At 43.0% G+C, this 18,125-nt stretch overlaps 1 protein-coding gene across 6 annotated transcripts in view; it reads right to left on the bottom strand.

Annotated features, from left to right (window-relative positions):
* The window catches only part of Dcaf8 (DDB1 and CUL4 associated factor 8), a 46,649-nt gene that overhangs the window by 16,015 nt on the left and 12,509 nt on the right, over positions 1 to 18,125 (bottom strand). For all 6 annotated transcript variants that reach the window (XM_052200170.1, XM_052200171.1, XM_052200166.1 and 3 more), the window contains exons 3-6: positions 12,925 to 12,992; positions 5,752 to 6,404; positions 4,688 to 4,828; positions 3,158 to 3,252 (exon numbers count right to left, since the gene is read on the bottom strand). In XM_052200170.1, coding sequence (XP_052056130.1) covers positions 3,158 to 3,252; positions 4,688 to 4,828; positions 5,752 to 6,404; positions 12,925 to 12,973 — 938 coding nt within the window. In that variant the 5' untranslated portion in view covers positions 12,974 to 12,992. The remainder of the gene's footprint in view (positions 1 to 3,157; positions 3,253 to 4,687; positions 4,829 to 5,751; positions 6,405 to 12,924; positions 12,993 to 18,125) is intronic.

Below are 18,125 nucleotides of genomic sequence, written 5' to 3'. Positions count from 1 at the left end.
GCTTTCTTTCACGCAGGAAATGGAGGAAGTTCCACAGGAAAGAGAAGAGGCTGCCACGGTGGCACGTCAGTAATCCTAGCACTTGGTCCCAGCCAAGCACTGCCATGACGTCACTCCTTAGCACCACTCATCTGCACAGGTGGCACATGGCTGTGATCCAGTGCTCAGAAAACAGGCAGGAAGATTGAAGCTCAAGTCTTCCTCAGCTAGCTAAACAACTAATGGCCAGCCCAGGTTACATGAGACTTGTCTTTTTAAAACAGAAGAAATAGAGGGCTGGAGAGATGGCTCAGTGGTTAAGAGCACTGACTGCTCTTCCAGAAGTCCTGAGTTCAATTCCCAGCCACCACATAACAACCAACTGTAATGGGATCTGATGCCCTCTTCTGGTGTGTCTGAAAATAGTTACAGCATACTCATATATATAAAATTAATCAAATCTTAAGAAAGAAAGGAAGGAAGGTAGGTGAAGACTGCAAGGAAAAGGATGATGTTTTAGGGGGTAAGAGAAGACTCTAAAGGTGATAATGAACAAACTATAGTATATGCAATAAACCCCCTCATCTTGTACAGTGGTTAAGAGCACTGGCTCTCCCAGAGGCCCTGACTTTCATTACCAGCAACAACATGGTGGCTTACCACACTGTAACTCTAGTTCTGGGGAATCTAATGTCCTTTCTGGCCTCCCCGGGCACTGCATATATGTGACATACAGACATACATGAAGGCAAATATCCATACACACAATAAAGTAAAATTTAAAAATGTCAGTGTAAGCTAACAGTATGTGAGTGAGTGCTGGAAGAAGAATCACAGCTATAGTGAGAGCGGAGGCTATCTCTCAATTTTTAGGGGGAGAAAAAAAAGAAGTTGATGAGACCCTGGCTTTGGGGTTAGTAGAGTGTCTGCCTTTCTACACTAAGCAGCTGAGTTTGAGCCGCAGCTCCCATTTAAAAGGCTCGACATGAAGCTGTGCACTTCTAATCCTTCTGCTGCAGAGGCAGAGAAAGGATAATCCCCAAAGCCTGTTGGCCAGTTAGTCTTGCCAGTATGGGGAGTTCCAAATTCAGTGAGACCATCTTAAAAAACTAAGATGAAAGGCTGGCAAATAGCTCTGTGGTGAGTGGGCTCCGTGCCATGCTTACCAACCCGAGTTCGAGCCAAGGAAGGAAGAGAGCAGACTCCCTTAAACGGTCCTCTGACGTTCATGTGCAAACCTCAGCACGAGAGTTGTACACATAAATAATGAAACATAGATAACTGTTTTTAAAAAATGGTTGCTAGAGCCAGGCAGTGGTGGCGCACACCTGTAATCCCAGCACTCTGGAATATCTACAGTAGGCGGATATCTGAGTTCGAGGCCAGCCTGGTCTACAGAGTGAGTTCCAGGACAGCCAGGGCAACACTGAGAAACCCTGTCTCGAAAAAAACAAATCCAAAAAAAAAAAAAAAAAAAAAAATGTTTGCTAGAGAGATGACTCAGTAGGTAAAGGCAGGCCTGACAACCTGAGTTGGATCCTTGGGATTCACAAAGTAGAAAAAAGAACCAACTCCCTCAAACTCATGTCTGATCTGCACATGTGTACTGTGCATGCATGCACATACACAAATACATGTAATCTAAAAACTAAAATGACACATGCACATTGTAAAATGAGCTACTACTTTCTAGAACACAATTCTAAAGAAAACAGCATCCTTTTCTCCTTATGTGAGGCAAATTAGGAGAGGATGGATTAATTAGGATGGCTACATGCTAACTGGAAAGTGCTTTGACATGACTGGCTGTAACACAGAAGGATGGGCTTCTGACGACCTTCATAGCATGGTCTAAGAGAACCTAGGCAACCTCAAAACCTTGGTTATAAGAATTTAGCCAACCAGCCATAATTTAGCCCACAGTAAGAGTAATTTTATAGAACGTCTCCTAGGTCTAAGTATCAATTTGTCATATATGATATTTTGAAGAATAATAAGCTCATAGGAAAGACATCAAGAAACTATAAGCTTTTATCCATTTTGGAATAATGAAAGTGGAAACAAGAAAAAGACAAGCACCATAATAAATATTTTTGTAAAGAAATAACTTCAGTATTTTCTTTGCATGGTCAAAGTCACTCCAGCTTAAAACTCTTCTGGACATGAGGTTTTGATTTTAAAATCTATACAGCTTTCCATTTAAAAATAAAATACAGATGGCAGGCATGGTGATGCACAGCTTTAATCCTAGCACATGGGAAGCAAACAGAGGATCATCAGGAATTAAAGTCAGCCTGGAATAAACTGTGAGAAAGTCTGGGCTCTATAAGACCTTATCTTAAAATAAATAAATAAAGATCATTGAAAAGCAGTCATTAGGAGAACAAAGTCACACTCACACACACACACACACACACACACACACACACACACACAAGAATAGTAAATAAAAAGGTGCTTTGTTCTTCTATGGCATTACACGGCTAAAATGGGACTTCCCATGTACAAAGATTTATAGTATAACAAACCCTACTGTAGCATCAATCTTATTTTCAAGATTCATCTTTATTTTTCTGTATGTGATTTAACTGAAAATATATGCATCTCTAAGCCAGTTGTAGAGAAATGTGCGTCTTCTGATAAGCTGAATGGTATGTAACTAAGTGAAGAACAGAAGATCATTAAATTATAAAACTCTACCTATAAAAATTCAGCTTTCTATGAGAATTAAAGGTATATTAAACATTTCACTGCCAAGAAACTGACACAGGAAGCAAGGACTCTCCAAAACCTTAAGGTATCTCTTATAATACTTCTGTGAACCTAAGAGGTCCATATTTCCATGGCATGGGGGCGATTTCAAAGTCAATGAATATAGTCTGTAAAGAAAACCTGACTGAGCTAGAATGACGGCTGGGGTTAAGAGCATGAACTCCCCTTGCAGAGAACCTGAGTTTGGTTCTCAACATCCACGCTGGTGGCTCCTAATCACCTGCAACTCTAACTTCTAGGGGATCAGATGCTCTGGCCTGTGTGAACATCTGCACTTGTATACATATCCCCACACAGACACAAAATTTAAGATAAATTCAGTCATAATGTCTAGGCCTTTGGGTTAAGACTAAGTATAAAAATAAAACAAACCTTACACAAAAGAAGGTATTATGGTTAAACTTACGAAGCTGGCCGGTCTTGTCTCAGGTCAATGGTGAAGACAACCGCATCTTCACCAGCTGACAAGAACGTACAGGGAGAGTCTGGTTCTAGGGCCAGCTGAAGGAAAAAGGGAAAGGATGTGGCTTCTAAAAATTGAGACGGAATCTATTTCATTCACTTACCTTTAAGAAGGGAAGCAATTAAAATGCCTTAGTAGGCTGGGCATTTTATGGGGTATGGGGTAGGCACATACCTTTAATCTCAACACTTGGAAGCTAAGGCAGGAGGATCTTTGTAAATTCAAGGGCAGCCTAATCTACACAGTGAGACTATATCTCAAAAAATAGTCTGAGCAAGTGAAATGTCCAACTTCTTTGTTACAAAACTATAAGCAAATTAATTTAAGCTTCACTCACTCTGACTGTGTGAATTGATAGCTCATTTATTCTATATAGGTCAAAGAACAGGTAATTTGTTATTTTAACCAAGTCCTAAAGAAATCTGAACAGACAGCAAAGGAAAAACATCAACTATTTAGAATGCACTCTAAACTGATATTAAACACACCTTTAATCCCAGCACTCCAGAGGCAGGCAGATCTCTTTGAGTTCAAGGCCAGCCTGGTCTACAAAGTGAGTTCCAGGACAGCCAAGGATATAGAAACCCTGTCTTTAAAATATTTAAAAATTTAAAAAAAAAAGAGTTCATTCTAAAATAAAATCCCTACCTTGAGGAGTACAGACAAATAACATATAAGTTCCTCTCTTTTTCAGTCCCTGTAAATTAACTCTACAAATGTGTTACCTAGTAGGTGGGAACTAGACTTAAAAATCAAAGAAGTTAGGAAGAAAAAAAAATCAAAGAGGTAGGTATTTTTTATGGTTTTTTTAAGCCGTCCTTTGCACATGGAAACTATGATGTCTATCCTGACACTGGACAGCTCTGAGCACTTCACTGGCTGCCATCTTGACTACCCATTCTGTAGTCACAGTTCTAAATAAAGCTTCTAATAACTACTATTTTTAGGCTACTAGTTGAGAGCAGGAAAATCAGGAGTTTCCACATGAGAGGATCTAGCCAACTTGGAACCACTAAAATGATCTAAAAACAATCAGAGTGAACTTCAGGGGTTTAAAAAAAAAAAAAAGACACAGGAACTCAAAGATCTCTGAACCAACCATGACTGCAGTTTGGGGCTAGGTTTATTTTTATTTTGGGGTTTAAGGCAGGCTTACTCCATAACCCAGGCTAGCTCTGATGTCATAGAAATCTTGCCTCAACTTTGCAAGTACTAGGATTACAGGTATAAGCAGCATACCTAGTCAGGGCTGGGGAGAACAACCAAGGTCTATAATTATAGGAGCTGAGGGTCTCTTAAATGTTTGTTTTCAGGAACTTTAGGGCAGCTGTTTTTGCTCCCTCCTCAACAAATCTAGGTGCTAACTGAGGAAAGGCAGGTGAACACGACACAGGGGACACGACAGAAGAGGAGGGAAGACACTGGCCAAGAGCCAAAGGACCGGGCTCACCGTCTTGGAAACAGACTCCTTACCTTGTGGGAGGCCCCCTTGTGCTGGGCCACACGCTTGGTGTTCTTGCAGCACTGCGTAGCCGACAGTTCTGCAACTCGGACCTGCCCATCCCGGGCGCACATAGCCAGGGTGGAATCACCACTGTTAGGAAGGAACTTGGCCTGCAGTAGTAAGAATGAAAGAGGGAGACACAAAAGGAATAGAAGTGAGTCTAAGAGAAAACGTGTGACGACCCCGTATCGCCTTCCTGTGTACAACTGGATGTGCCTCCCCTCCCCGTGCACATATACCAAATTCTTCCACATGTAAAAGGAAATCACTGTAACATAAAAGTGCATTCCAGATGGATCTCGAAGGATGAACATACCAGATTCAACACTATGGTAAACTACAATTATGCCTTGGGGGAGGGGGTAGGCGGAAGCAAGAACTAAGCAAGGACAGTCATTATCTATCAAAAAAAATCTAAACTTGCCACAAAAGGAAAGAATGCTTAATAACAACAACAACCAAAAATAAAAAAAAGATGAGCAGCTAGTTATCAGCATGGAATATGGGACCGAGGTGTAGTGACTCCATAGGATAACCATTATTAGCCAAATCTTATCAAATGTAGTTAAACCCCAGGAGTGAATCTATGTGCTTAGCTTCCTTCGTTGCCAGTTTCCTTTTATAGTACTGGGACAGAACTCAAGAGTGTCAGCATGGGCCGTATCACTAAGCTACAGTCCCAGTCATGCACATGCAGACAAGATGTGTTACAAGTCCTATTTTATAGATACACAAACTCAGAGCACAAATTAATTAACTGTCCAAATTCACAGCGCCAGGGTCTGAAACCTGAGCAGTTTGGTTCAGAAAGCCCTGCCTTTTGCTGACACACCTTTATAAGATTCAAGTATCCTATCCGTGCAGAGACAAAAGGCTGCCCTGGGCCTCTCGGTGTATTACTATGGAGTCACAGCTGTATCAAGTCCGCCACCTCATGCCAATCACAACTTGCTACTATCTTCTTCTCTAGATGGCAACTCAACTGTCTACCTCATGCTTGATTTTCTCACTTGCTATTATGTCTCTGCCTTACCTGGAAGACATTACTTTTGTGGCCACTCTCAAAGTCCAGTACTGGCTGCCGTCGCACCCAATCCCACACTACCACCTTCAAGTCATCACTGCCACTGGCCAGCCAGGTGCCACGCTGGTTAAAATGCAGGGTATTGACACAACCGGTATGGCCCTCAAGCCCGTGCTGCAGGCGGAAACGCTGTACAAAGACTCTTGCTCCACAAGCCTCATATACAAAGCGGGCACTTGAACCCAGTTCCCGCTCCCGAAGGGCGGGAAGTGCTTGCCAGCGAGGTCGGGGTAATGCTGTTGTCTCTGAAGATACCCAGTCTTCCAGGGCTCGCTCGTCATCTGATGAGTCCTGGTCACGGCTGGCCCGTTTGCGCTGTCCGCGGTGCCGAGGTTGCTCCTCGTCCTCTTCGTCTGAGTGGTCATGAACTCGGTTTTCATCGTTGATGGAATAATGGCCTGTGTCCTCCATGCTGTCAGAGTCCTTTTCTTCACCTGAGCTCTCAGTGTCTGTGCCACGACTTTCTGTGCTGGTGCGGTTGGGGCCACCATCATCCCCAGTCAAGCTCAAACTCAGGTCCGATGCCTCTACTTCAATCCCTGAGGATGTTTCCCTCCCCTCTTCAGCTCCAGACATCTCTTCTGGGCTGCTAGACAGGCTTCCTGAGCATTAGTGGATAGATGCAGAGAAAAATAGGGAAAAACAATTAGGTCAGTGAACAGAAAGATTTCTCCACCTTGGTCTAAAAAAAAACAAAGACAAAGAAACACATTTTAGTAACTATGCTTACTCTCCAAATGCTTATAAAGAATAATCTCTAGGCAGGCGTACTGATTCATGCCTGTAATCCAAGTACTTGGTTGATAGAAGCAGGAGGAACCAAGAGTTCAAAGTCATCTTCAGCAAGTTTAAGGCCAGCCTGGGCTATATGTCTCAAAAGAGGAGAATGGGGTTTGTTTTAAATAAAAGATTAAGATGAAAACTGCACAGGCACTAGGCCAGGAGGCACACACTGGTAACTCCCATACTCAGAAGGCAGAGACAGGAAGATTACCCCAAGTTCGTCTATACACACACAAAAAATACCCAAGTCTCAGAAGAACCAAAACTAAATCAGATGCTAAGCACTGGACTACTATCTGAGAAGCTTGCCTGTGAGGTAACTTTGGCCCCAAAAGAAACATCACGTATCTTCTCTCCATGGAGAACCTAGCTTCAAAATTTTAGATCTAGGTGCTTAGTTTGTAGTCTCTGAAGAGATCAGGAAGCTAGGAAGGATTTGTAAGGTGTGAAAAGCAGAGCGATTGACTGAGCCCTAAAGAGCGGAGGAAGGGTGGGACCTGGGCAGAGAGCCTGAAGCAGAAGGGGTGCTCACTAACACTAAGAACACATGAGTGCCTTACAGAAACTGTTTGGTAAGCTAACTAAAGTAAAATGTTTTGAATAGAGATTCCCTGTTTGAGTAAGGATTAAAAAAGTTTGTCATGGACACGGGTTATTAATGAAAATCTCACTAGGTTAAAGTCAAGGGATGATGATGACCCCAAATTCATACTGGCTATTGCTGTTGGCTATCCACCAAAACTAGATGGTAAAAGTCTACTGCTAAAGAAACCATACAGTTTCTTCACAGGACAGCAAAGTCAAGCTGGAGCTAGCCTGGCCAGTCCCTCCTTGCTGGCTGGCTGGTTTTCCCCAGTGCCAAAGGAAGAGTGGGTGCTTGGTGAGAAGAAACACCAGTGGGCTGAAGACAGCTCAGTGGCTAAGAGCGGAGAAGCTGGTTCGATTCCCAGCACCTACACACACATCTGTATCTCAGCTCCAGGGATCCAATGCCCTCTTTCAGGCACAGCATGCAAATGGTGCACAGTCATACATGCAGGCAAAACACCCACATACATACAATAAATCCCCCTTCCCCAAATTTTAAAAATATACCAATGGATTTCTATGAGTTTGAGGCCCGCCTGGTCTACATACAGTGAACGCCAAGCCAGGCAAAGATACATAGTGAGACCCTGTCTCAAATACAAAACAGAACACCATTCCTACTTTCATACAACACTGGAACATGGACGCTTCATTCAAAAACGACCACAGGCCCACCTGTGCGATAGCGACACAACTGTTGCAGGGACAACCAACTGCTTCCTGAGCCTGCTCAGAAGGGAATTACACCTAATAAGCCTAGTCAAAGGGCCAAGGCTCCCGAGGTCCATAGGCCCTAGGGGAAAACCTATTATTGTTGTTTCACAGAGAAGTAGACAAGTCAAACTGCCTTCTAAATATCTGTGTTTATAGTCACAGATACGTGTTCCTTCTTTTTTCAGACAGCTGTGGTTAACACAGACTTATAATTGGTCAACATACTAAGAATAAATGACTATTCAGACTTAATCATAGGCCGGGTGGTGGTGGCGGCACGCCTGTAACCCCAGCACTTGGGAGGCAGAGGCAGGCAGATTTCTGAGTTCGAGGCCAGCCTGGTCTACAGAGTGAGTTCCAGGATAGCCAGGGCTACACAGAGAAACCCTGTCTCAAAATAAAATAAAATAAAATAAGATAAGATAAAAATAAAATAAAATAAAATAAATAAAATAAAATATAATATAAAATAAAATAAAATAATCCACCCTCCCCCCAAAAAAACCCAGACTTAATCATAAATAGAACATTTATATAAACTCCCTACCAAGGCTCAGAGAATATCACAAAAGGGGCAGCAGGATACGAGCCCCGGAGCCTGGGGAGGACTGCTAAGAACTGTTTTCTTTGGACAAGACAACCGCTGCAGTCATGAACACAAAGCTTTGGTTACCTGCACGTGACCTGCATGAGGTAAGCCAGTCAGGATTCCAGAATACCTGGAGGAGCGCTTAGAAGGCCCGGTATTCAACAACTATTGGCAATGAGGGCTGCTGGGAAAAGGAGTCACCTTTCTTCAGGGGTACCACAACTGGTAGACTGTCCCCACTCTTGTGGTTGGTCCCACACCCATGTGACTGCTAGAAGCACAAACTAAATCTAGCAGGCTATTAAAAAAAGAAGACAAGGACAATATGAAGGCTGGAGGAAGACATGTGAGAGGGGTCAGAGGTCAGAGGAAATGGGGAAGATAGGGGTGGATATGATCAAGTTATATTTGATGCATGTGTGAAATGATGAAAAGAATAAATGTCAACAATATTTAAAAAAAAAAAGTGTGTCTGATGCAACTACCTTCGACTCTGCCCTGTTTGAGACAGGGTGCCCAATATACCCGTTAGCCTAGAACTCCTTATATAGACCAGGCATTCAACTTTTTCACGTTCTGAGTGCTGGGATCACAGGTATACATGAACACCACACCGGGCTTTAATTAAGACTCATCTCAACTGAACAATATAGGGATAATCTTTTGTCCGATGTGTAAAGGCATGGCCTGTTAATAAAGGCACAAGAGAACAGTAGGACATCCTCCTGGAGAGAAACACTGGGACAGAGAAAGCACAGGAGATTCACCACCAAGACCAGCCACATGGCAGAACTTACGATTACTATAAATGGGTTAATATGTTAAGAGCTAATTGAGAAGCAAGCCTAGCTTATGGCCACAAGCACTGTAAATAAATCTAAGGCTCTGTATTCAGAGCTAGGGCAGGCATAGAAAAAGACTGAACAGTTACAGGACTGCTGCCCCATCCTTTTGTTTGAAAGACGGTAAGTGACGAGAGAGCAGACTGGTCTCTACCACATCCCGCGTCAGGACAGGACAGGGTAGCACTGACCTTCTGCCACTTAACTTCTTTCCTTCACAAAGACTTTGTGCATTACCATGGCATTTATTTAGTTGGTGTATGTGTGCCACAGTGAACATGTGGCCATAAAAGAACAGCTTGAATGACTTCTCTCCTTCTACCATGCAGGTTTTCAGGGTCAAATTCAGTCATCAACTAGGTAGCAAACAACCTTATCCACTGAGCTGTAACTAGCCAATCTATCAGTTCTTAAACTCAGAAAAAGGAGATTTGAAGGATTTTTTTTTTTTTAATTTTTAATTTTTTGGTTTTTTGAGACAGGGTTTCTCTGTGTAGCTCCGGCTGTCCTGGAACTCACTCTGAGGACCAGGTTGGCCTCGAACTCAGAAATCCACCTGCCTCTGCCTCCCAAGTGCTGGGATTACAGGCGTGCGCCACCACTGCCTGGCCAACTTGCTGGATTTTAAATTGGTCATTATCATCACTTATGCAGGTTCTCACCCCCTTTCTAGCAAATGTATTGTAACTTTCACAAAGATTCTCCTGTTTTAGCTACTCAACTGTTAGGATTACAAGCATGAATCACTAAACCTAGTTTACTAAAAATAATCTTTTTCTTTTCTTCCACGTCAGGGATCAAACTTAATGCCTTGTACTTGCTTGGAAGAGCTCTACTACAGAAGCTACATGCCCGACCCCAGTTAAAAATTTTCATACAATTTAGACATGTATTTTCAGTCTCTTTATTGAGAGATCAAACGGTCCTATTAACACACACATGAAGCTGATGAAAAGCAGGGCCTAAGCCCTACGTGGTCTCGAGAAGCTTGGTAGTCTGGGACTGCTATCTTGGCAGTTACCTAACTGGGGGACTCTCAGTGCTTACATTTAAACGCTGCACTGTGCTCTAGCACAGAAATCCTGCAAAGAGCACTGGAGCAAGCAATGCTTATACCCAAGGTCAAGGCTTGGGAAAAGGAAGGGAAGAAGGGTTTCAAACTATTTTATCACTGCTGGATGTTGTCTCCTTTCCTCGGATGAGTACAAATTTTACCTGCTACGAGTAAAGTCATCAGAGGAAGGCAAACCAATGTGCCACCCTGGCCTGAGCTGTTGAAGAAAGAAAGTCTCTTTTCAATGAACTCTGAGGCAAAGCTCAATACAGAAAACAGAAGTGTTTTGTTTGAAGTAACAAGAGAAGGCTGAACACCACAAACCCCCCCCCCCCACACACCAAGAGCATAATAGTATAAAAACTGGGCTAGCACGTAGAAGAAAAGTACTGTTTGGGGAAGACCCAGAGAAATCTGAACTTAGGAAGCAGACATGCTGAGAAAGAAGAAGTGTGTAAGTGTAGTGGAGCCTACACTTCAGGGTAGGAAGGGGTAAAAACACCACATCCAGGGCTGAGGTACAGCTTAATGGCAGAGAACCCCTACCGTGTACAAGGCTCTGGAATACATGCCCAGCATATGACATGTAACAGAGCCCTAGACGCAAGCAAACGGAAAACCTCCAGACTCTTGGAATTGACTGTTAAAATTATGATCAACATGGGCCAGCAAGATGGCACAGCAGGTAAAGGCACTTGTCACCAAGCCTGACACCATAAATTTTGAGCTTCCAGACCCTCAGGATAGAAGAAAGAACCTGACTCTACTAAAGTACCACAGCAACATGACACTGAATATGTGAGTGTAATATAAAATTTAAAACTTGTGGCTACCAAACACAGACCTTGAAGGTGGTAGCATATTAATATAACGGACAGAGTATACTACAAACTTGAAAAGGGGGCTCAGGAGTCACTGACCAAGATCTAGCTTAAAATCTGACAAATGTTTTTCTGTACAAGCCCAGAGGATAATTTTGTTTGTTTTTTGTTTTTGTTTTTGGAGATAGGGTTTCTCTGTATATCCATGGATGTTCTAGAACTTACTCTGCAGACCAGGCTGGCCTCGAACTCAGAAATCAGGCTGCCTCTGCCTTCCAAGTGCTGGGATTAAAGGTATGTGCCACCACTGCCCGGCAAGGGTAAAAATTTTAAGTACAGAAAATCATTTAGCATTGTCTTAATTACTGACTCTCACTTGCACAAAGGTAACACAAAGATAGTACATAAATGGGTATCATTGTGTTTCAATGAACTTTTTTTACATATATGTGTGTGGTGGGTACATTTGAATATATGCCAGAGGGTCACAAACGTGTGATGAGATCTAAGGTGACATCGGGGGTCACTCACTCACTTTCCACCTTACTGAAGCAGAGTCTTGTTGATACAGTTAATCCAGCAAGCTTGCTGACTCGACTCTCCCCTATCTCCACTATCTGAGACTCTGTGACCCGTGAGCCTTCATGCCCCCCCTGGCAGCTACAGATTCTGGAGATCTAATCTCCAGTCCTCAAGCTTAGGCAGCACGAGCCCCAATAAAACTTCTTACAAAACCAAGAGGCAGGCAGATTAGGGTTTGAAAACTAGTTTGCCAATCCCCAATGTAGCTAACGGACAAGCTGCAGCTCAAAAATATACCTGTTCACTACAGATGCAGACCTGTGGCAGAGGAACCCTGCCATGTGCAAGGTTGGATCATCACAACGTGTGCGTGCATGCATGTGTATGTGCATGTGCATGCCCTCGAAAATTTCTTTAGAATCTTGTCCCTTTTAACTAAGTCCAGTACAAAGGGCCGGAAGGAAGACCCAATTCTAGATAGTGTGCATTTAACCCTTCTCTCTCTGCCTCTGTCTGCCTTTTGGCACTGGAGGCTGAACCAATGATCTCATGCACTCTATCACTAAGGCACACTCCCAGACCAGTAACTTCATTTATCATCCTCTGAAACTATCATCTAACATAGAAACAGACCTCTCAATTAACAGAGGAACCTCAACTTCCTCCAAACTCCTTCCACCTTACTTTTCTTCTTAGTAGTATTTCAAAAGTCTGCCTGTCTGTAAATAGACTTTCAAAAATTCAAACCACTTGACCTTTTAGAAACTTATCTCTGGGACTCGAGAGATGGCCCAGCAATTAAGAACATGCTAATGTTAAGGGCTGCTTTAATTCCTAGCACCCACGTGGTGGCTCACAGTTGTCTGTAACTTCAGTTCCAAGGAATCTAATGTCCTATTCTGGCCTCTGCAGGCACCAGACACGAAAGTGGTACACAGACATACATGAAGGCAAAACACCCCACACACATTAGAAAAAAAAAATGTAAGTGGAAAGAAATATATATTTGTATTGATTTTCTGAAAATAATCAGCTAAAATGTGAAGTAACAAAGGCAGCAGGCAACCCAGGGTGATCCCTGTGCACTTCCCAGACACACACAGCACACAGAGCTCCTTTGTCCCACTAGCATTCAGGTCTCCACTGTCGTAGGGAAGATGGGAGACCGCAGCTCACAGTAAAGAGTCCCACCCGTGTTTAGCTCCTTACCATTAGCTAAATCCGTTCTCCTATCCGTGTTGGGCCTTTTACTGGTCATCTTGAATATGGTAGCCAGCCTGGGTGTGAGAAGAAGAAAATAAATTAATTAGAAAAACCCCTGGGAAAGGCAGTAAAATAGAGATTTAACAGTTCATAGATTTTACCATTTTCATAAGAACGAATCTTTTTTGTGTACATTTAACAAGACTATTCAGTTTATAAACGCCACACCCTGGCTTCCCTGGATATAATTCCACAAGGAAACATACTTGAGGGAAGGCCAACTGCTGTCTCTTTACCTTCTTTACTGAGGAGAGAAATCGTGGTTTTTTTGATAGAAAGGAGGGAACTGAACTAAAGCTTGAAACAGCAGGCACACACCTAATAACATGCTGCTAGCTAAGCACTTCAAATGAACCCAGAAGCACCTCAGCACTGCCCTGCTGAGGGGGAACAGGATTCCCACTGTGGGTAACAAACATGTTCCCACAGACTGTAAAGCATGTGTTTTCACAGGGTGAACACAGGTCAAGATTCTCAAATGCACTTCACATACAATCGACAGGTGAGGGTCAAGCCATTGGGAACCCTCACCTTTGCTCACTCAGATACAGTGTCAAGCAAATATTACAAGCAGAGCCTGGCGGTGGTGGTGCCCATCTTTGATATCAGCACTCAGCGGAAGCAGAGTCCAGTAGATCACTGTGAGCTCAAGGCCAGCCTGGTCTACAGAAGGAGTTCTAGGACAGCTAGAGGGGAGGGCTATAGAAATACACCCTGCCTTGAAAAACCAAAGAAAAATTGTGAGCAAAGATGGAATTTGAACCCAGGAGAATCTTACCATTAAGAAATAACCTTAAGCAGGGCCGTGGTGGTGCACGCCTGTAATCCAAGCACTCGGGGAGGCAGAGGCAGGCGGACCTCTGTGTGCCAGACCAGCCATTCAAAGGTGCATCAGAGAGAATTCCCATTAAACCACCACAGCTCATTTTACACAGTAGCACACATCACTTCTACTCATTCTCACCAGACTTGCTAGCTAGGAAGGAAGGAACTGAACTAAAGCTTGAAGCAGCACAGCCCAGCGAGAACTGGGGAGCACGCCTTATTTCTCCAATGTCTGTCTCACTCCCTCACCCTCTCCAGGCTTCACTGCTACCTCCAGAAAACTCCAAAGAGCAAAGAATACGATTATTCAGGCCAGAGTTCTGTTTAGCCCTTTCAGTGTCTTGAACAAAAGGCAGTGGTACAAGACAAAGTATGATTATGATCCAAGACCAAGGGCCCCGGCACCGTCCTCCAATCTTTCAACAGCCCTTTCATTCCCCTAACAATTACCATAGGAGCCCATCCTTACCCACTGTCTACTTCTCTCCTTCACAGAAACCTATGCTGTTTCATTTAAAAAAAAATATTGTTCTCTGCAGAGACAACTGCCCACAACTACTGGAAGCAGACACCCCATGGGGAAGCAGAAATAATGCAAAAACAAGACCACCACCACCACCAACAGCAACAGAAAACCCCAGCCCTGAATCTGAGCAAGGCCCTGCAGAGCACTGACAGAGCAGCACAAGGCTTCTGCAGCAGACTAGCTTCTTCCTTCCACTTCTTGTTTGAGACAGGATCTCTCTCTGTACCTCAGGCTGGCCTCCATTTCACAGGAGAACCTTCTGCCTCAGATTCCCCAGGGTTTGAATAACAGCTGTGAACTACCAAATTGCTTTTCTCTTTGATATGTATGTAATTTTAAATAAAGATTTATGTATGAGTTTTTGCCTGCATGTATGTATGTATGTATGTATGTATGTATGCATGCATGTATGCATGTATTTCTGTGCACCACGTATGTGCCTGGTGCCTAAGAAGGACAGAAGACGATGCTGAATTCCCTGGAAATGGAGTTATAGATGGATGGTGAGACCATGTGGATGCTAAGCAATGACCCAAGGTCCTCTGTAAGTTGAGTAAGTGCTCTTAGCCTTAGTCATCTCTCCCACTCCATAGGTGTATGCTGGTAAAGTATTTCCCACACAGCTCTTGATTCAGTCTCTCAATAGTCACAATGTTCTTTATCATTCTAGTAATTTCCCCACTCTGAATCTACAGTTTAAAAATTGGACTATTGCAAAAGTCCTAAGAAAAAAGGAAAGTTATTGCATTAACTGGTCATAAAGCAAATCACTGTTATCATGGTGGTAAAGTAGGAGTAGGTGAGGTATTTTTCCACTTCTAGAATTAAACTACCATATCACATTCTCACTCCAGTATTATCCATTTCCAGAGGATAAACAGCAGCTCCCCAAAACTATTCTCATAACTAAACAGCATCAGGAAGTCCAGAGTATGTGGCTTGTCCTACTGCTCTAAGAAGGCTATCTGCTTTCCTAGTCTCTGTGCAGACCTGGCTCTGAGCTGTGGGGAGGAGCCATACTGTCCAACTCCATCCAGGGTGTCAACTGCAGTCTTCTGGAAACAGGCTTAAGGGTCTTTAAAAAAAAGGATCTTCTTTTTGAAGTAAACTTGACAGACCTCATTACTATGCTCAGAACCAGAAAACCCTGTGATTGCTTATGCAAACCACAGCAGACAATTTCTAAAGATTAAATTTTAACAAAATCAGTCTCAGACTGAAAAGTAGAAGACTGCAGACAGTAGTGGTGCACACCTTTAATCCCCTCACTTGAAAGGTAGATCTATGAGTTCAAGGGCAGCCTAGCCTGGTCTACAAATTGAATCCAGACAGCCATGGCTATACAGTGAAACCCTGTCTTAAAAACCCAAAACAACAAAAAGGGACATGTTCAAGACTTCAGCAGCTGAGTGAAGCCAGCAGTCCAATGCACCCTGACAAGCTCATGGCCATCACTGGACCTTGTTTTCTTCATCTGTAAATAACAGACTGAAAGCTGGACATGGAAGCACATGCCAGTAAACCCAGTGTTAGGGGAAGGCAGGCCTATGAATTCAAGGTCATCCTCAGACACATAACAAATTCAAAGTCAGTGTGGGCTACTTGAGACCCTGACCTCAAAAAAGAGAGAAAAGTAACTTTAAGTATACAGATGCCCTAAACTGTAAATCATTCTGAGAATTAACATGATCCTCGGTTTCAAATTTTAGAGCATTTCAGATGTTCATATTATTTATATGCAAACATTCGTATTGATTAACAGTAGAGTGCCTGGCCAGCACCTGTGAGCCCTGAGCTCAATGCTCAATGCTGCAACAACAAACGTCTAAAGAGTTAAACAGAGAATGCTTCTGGTCCTGACCATGTTAGGTAAGGGACATTCAACCTCCACCTATTCAAAATTTTATTAATGAACTTCAGTGTTAACTTTGAGCATTTACCCCCCATATGTATACATATATATCAGATTGCATAAAATATTAAGATTCAATAAACATGAACGCACGCATTGGTAATCCCAGCATTTGAGAAGCTGAGGCAAGAGGATTTCCAAGAGTTAGAGACGTACCTGGGTTACACAGAGTAACAGCTAGCCAAAGCTACATAATGCAACCCTGAAACTACATAATGCAACCCTATCTCAAAAGTGCAAAAGAAGGGTGTGCTGGAGGCCTGGATCAGAGCCTCAGAACCCTGGCTGCTCTTTCGGAGGATCCAGGCTCAATTCCCCCAACAACACAACATACCTGCTAGCTCACAGTAGTCTGTAACTCTAATTCTAAGGAACAGGATGCCCTCTTCTGGCCTCCACAGGCAACAAGCATGCATGTGATGCACAGGCAGGAAAAACACCCACGATAATAAAAATAAATAAATTTTAAAAATGTAAGATAGGGCTAGCAAGATAGCTCGGTAATGTACCTGACCCCACACCAAGCTTGCAAATCTGAGTTTGATCCCTGGAATGCATATGGTGGAACAACTCCTATAAATTGTCCTCAGACTTCCACAATTTCACCATAACACATACAAAAAATAAGGAAAATTTAATAATCATTTTTAAAAGGTGTGTTAATTTTTCTAGAATATATACCAAACAAATATTCCAGCATTCTTTTTCTATACACTACTGGATCATCTTATATATCCTTTAATGAGTGTATAAATTCTCATTTTAGAAACAATTTCTCTAGAAAACCAAGAAATTATGGGCTGAGGAGAGGTTTAGTGGGTAAAGTGTTCGTTCGCTGCTTCATTGTTAAGAAGGCGTTCAAATCCTCAGGCCCCACAGCCAAAGCGAGCCATGATGGCTCAATCTGTCAGGCCAGTGTTCCTAGGAGAATGGGAGCTAGGGACAAAGAGAACTCCTAGAAGCTTGAAGTCTGGTGAGCCTGGTGCACACAGGCGCAAACAACAGAGACCCTACCACAAACAAGGGGGGTGGCGAGGGCAGCCAACTGAGGCTGCTTGCCTCTGCCCACAATGTGGCATATATGTGCACGCTCTCACATGCACATGTGTGCACGTGTGCTCTCTCTCCTTCTCTCCCTTCCTCCCTCTAACACACACACACACACACACACACACACACACACACAAAAATTATGACAATATAACTACTTTTGAGAGAAGCTATAATTCTCCTAAGTTTCAGTCAAAATGAAACATAACCAATTCAACTGCAGTGCAGAAGCTACAGTAACCACCTGCAATTCTTATAATGAAAATATCCTTTCTAATGCGACAGTATTTAGAGACGGAGTCTTTAGGAGACAATCAGGGTTAGATGAGGTCATAAAAATGGCTATCCTCATGATGGGATTTGTGACACTGCAAGTTACAGGTTTGGTTTTTTATTTCTCCCTTTCTCTCTGGCATGTGAGGGCACAGTGAAGAGGCAGACACCTATAAGCAATTAGATCAGAAACCAATCACAATGCTGCCCTTACACTCTACCCTTTAGAACTGTAGGAAATGAAGCTCTGTAGCTTTGGCATAGCAGCCTGAGCCATTGTAAGACACTGTCCAAACTAAAGCAGGCAGAGACACCACAGCCGTGTATGACAACTTAAAACACCATAACCACTGCAGAATCTCTTCCATTCATCAACAAAATAAATACCATTTGAGTCCAAATCATCATTTTCTTTTTAAAATATATTAAATAACCCAAAACTCTACTGTTTCCATTCTGATCAATTAACATGTCAAATCTGGTCCAGAACAAACCATTCCAAGCTGAGAGCTGATGAGGTCTCAGAGCTGGAGGAGTTCAGATCAGCTCTACTGCCTGTAC

Source organism: Apodemus sylvaticus, chromosome 12, assembly GCF_947179515.1.
Source record: "Apodemus sylvaticus chromosome 12, mApoSyl1.1, whole genome shotgun sequence".
Taxonomy (NCBI): domain Eukaryota; kingdom Metazoa; phylum Chordata; class Mammalia; order Rodentia; family Muridae; genus Apodemus; species Apodemus sylvaticus.
Note: the sequence above shows the minus strand (reverse complement) of the source record. Positions and strands in the feature narration are given on the sequence as shown.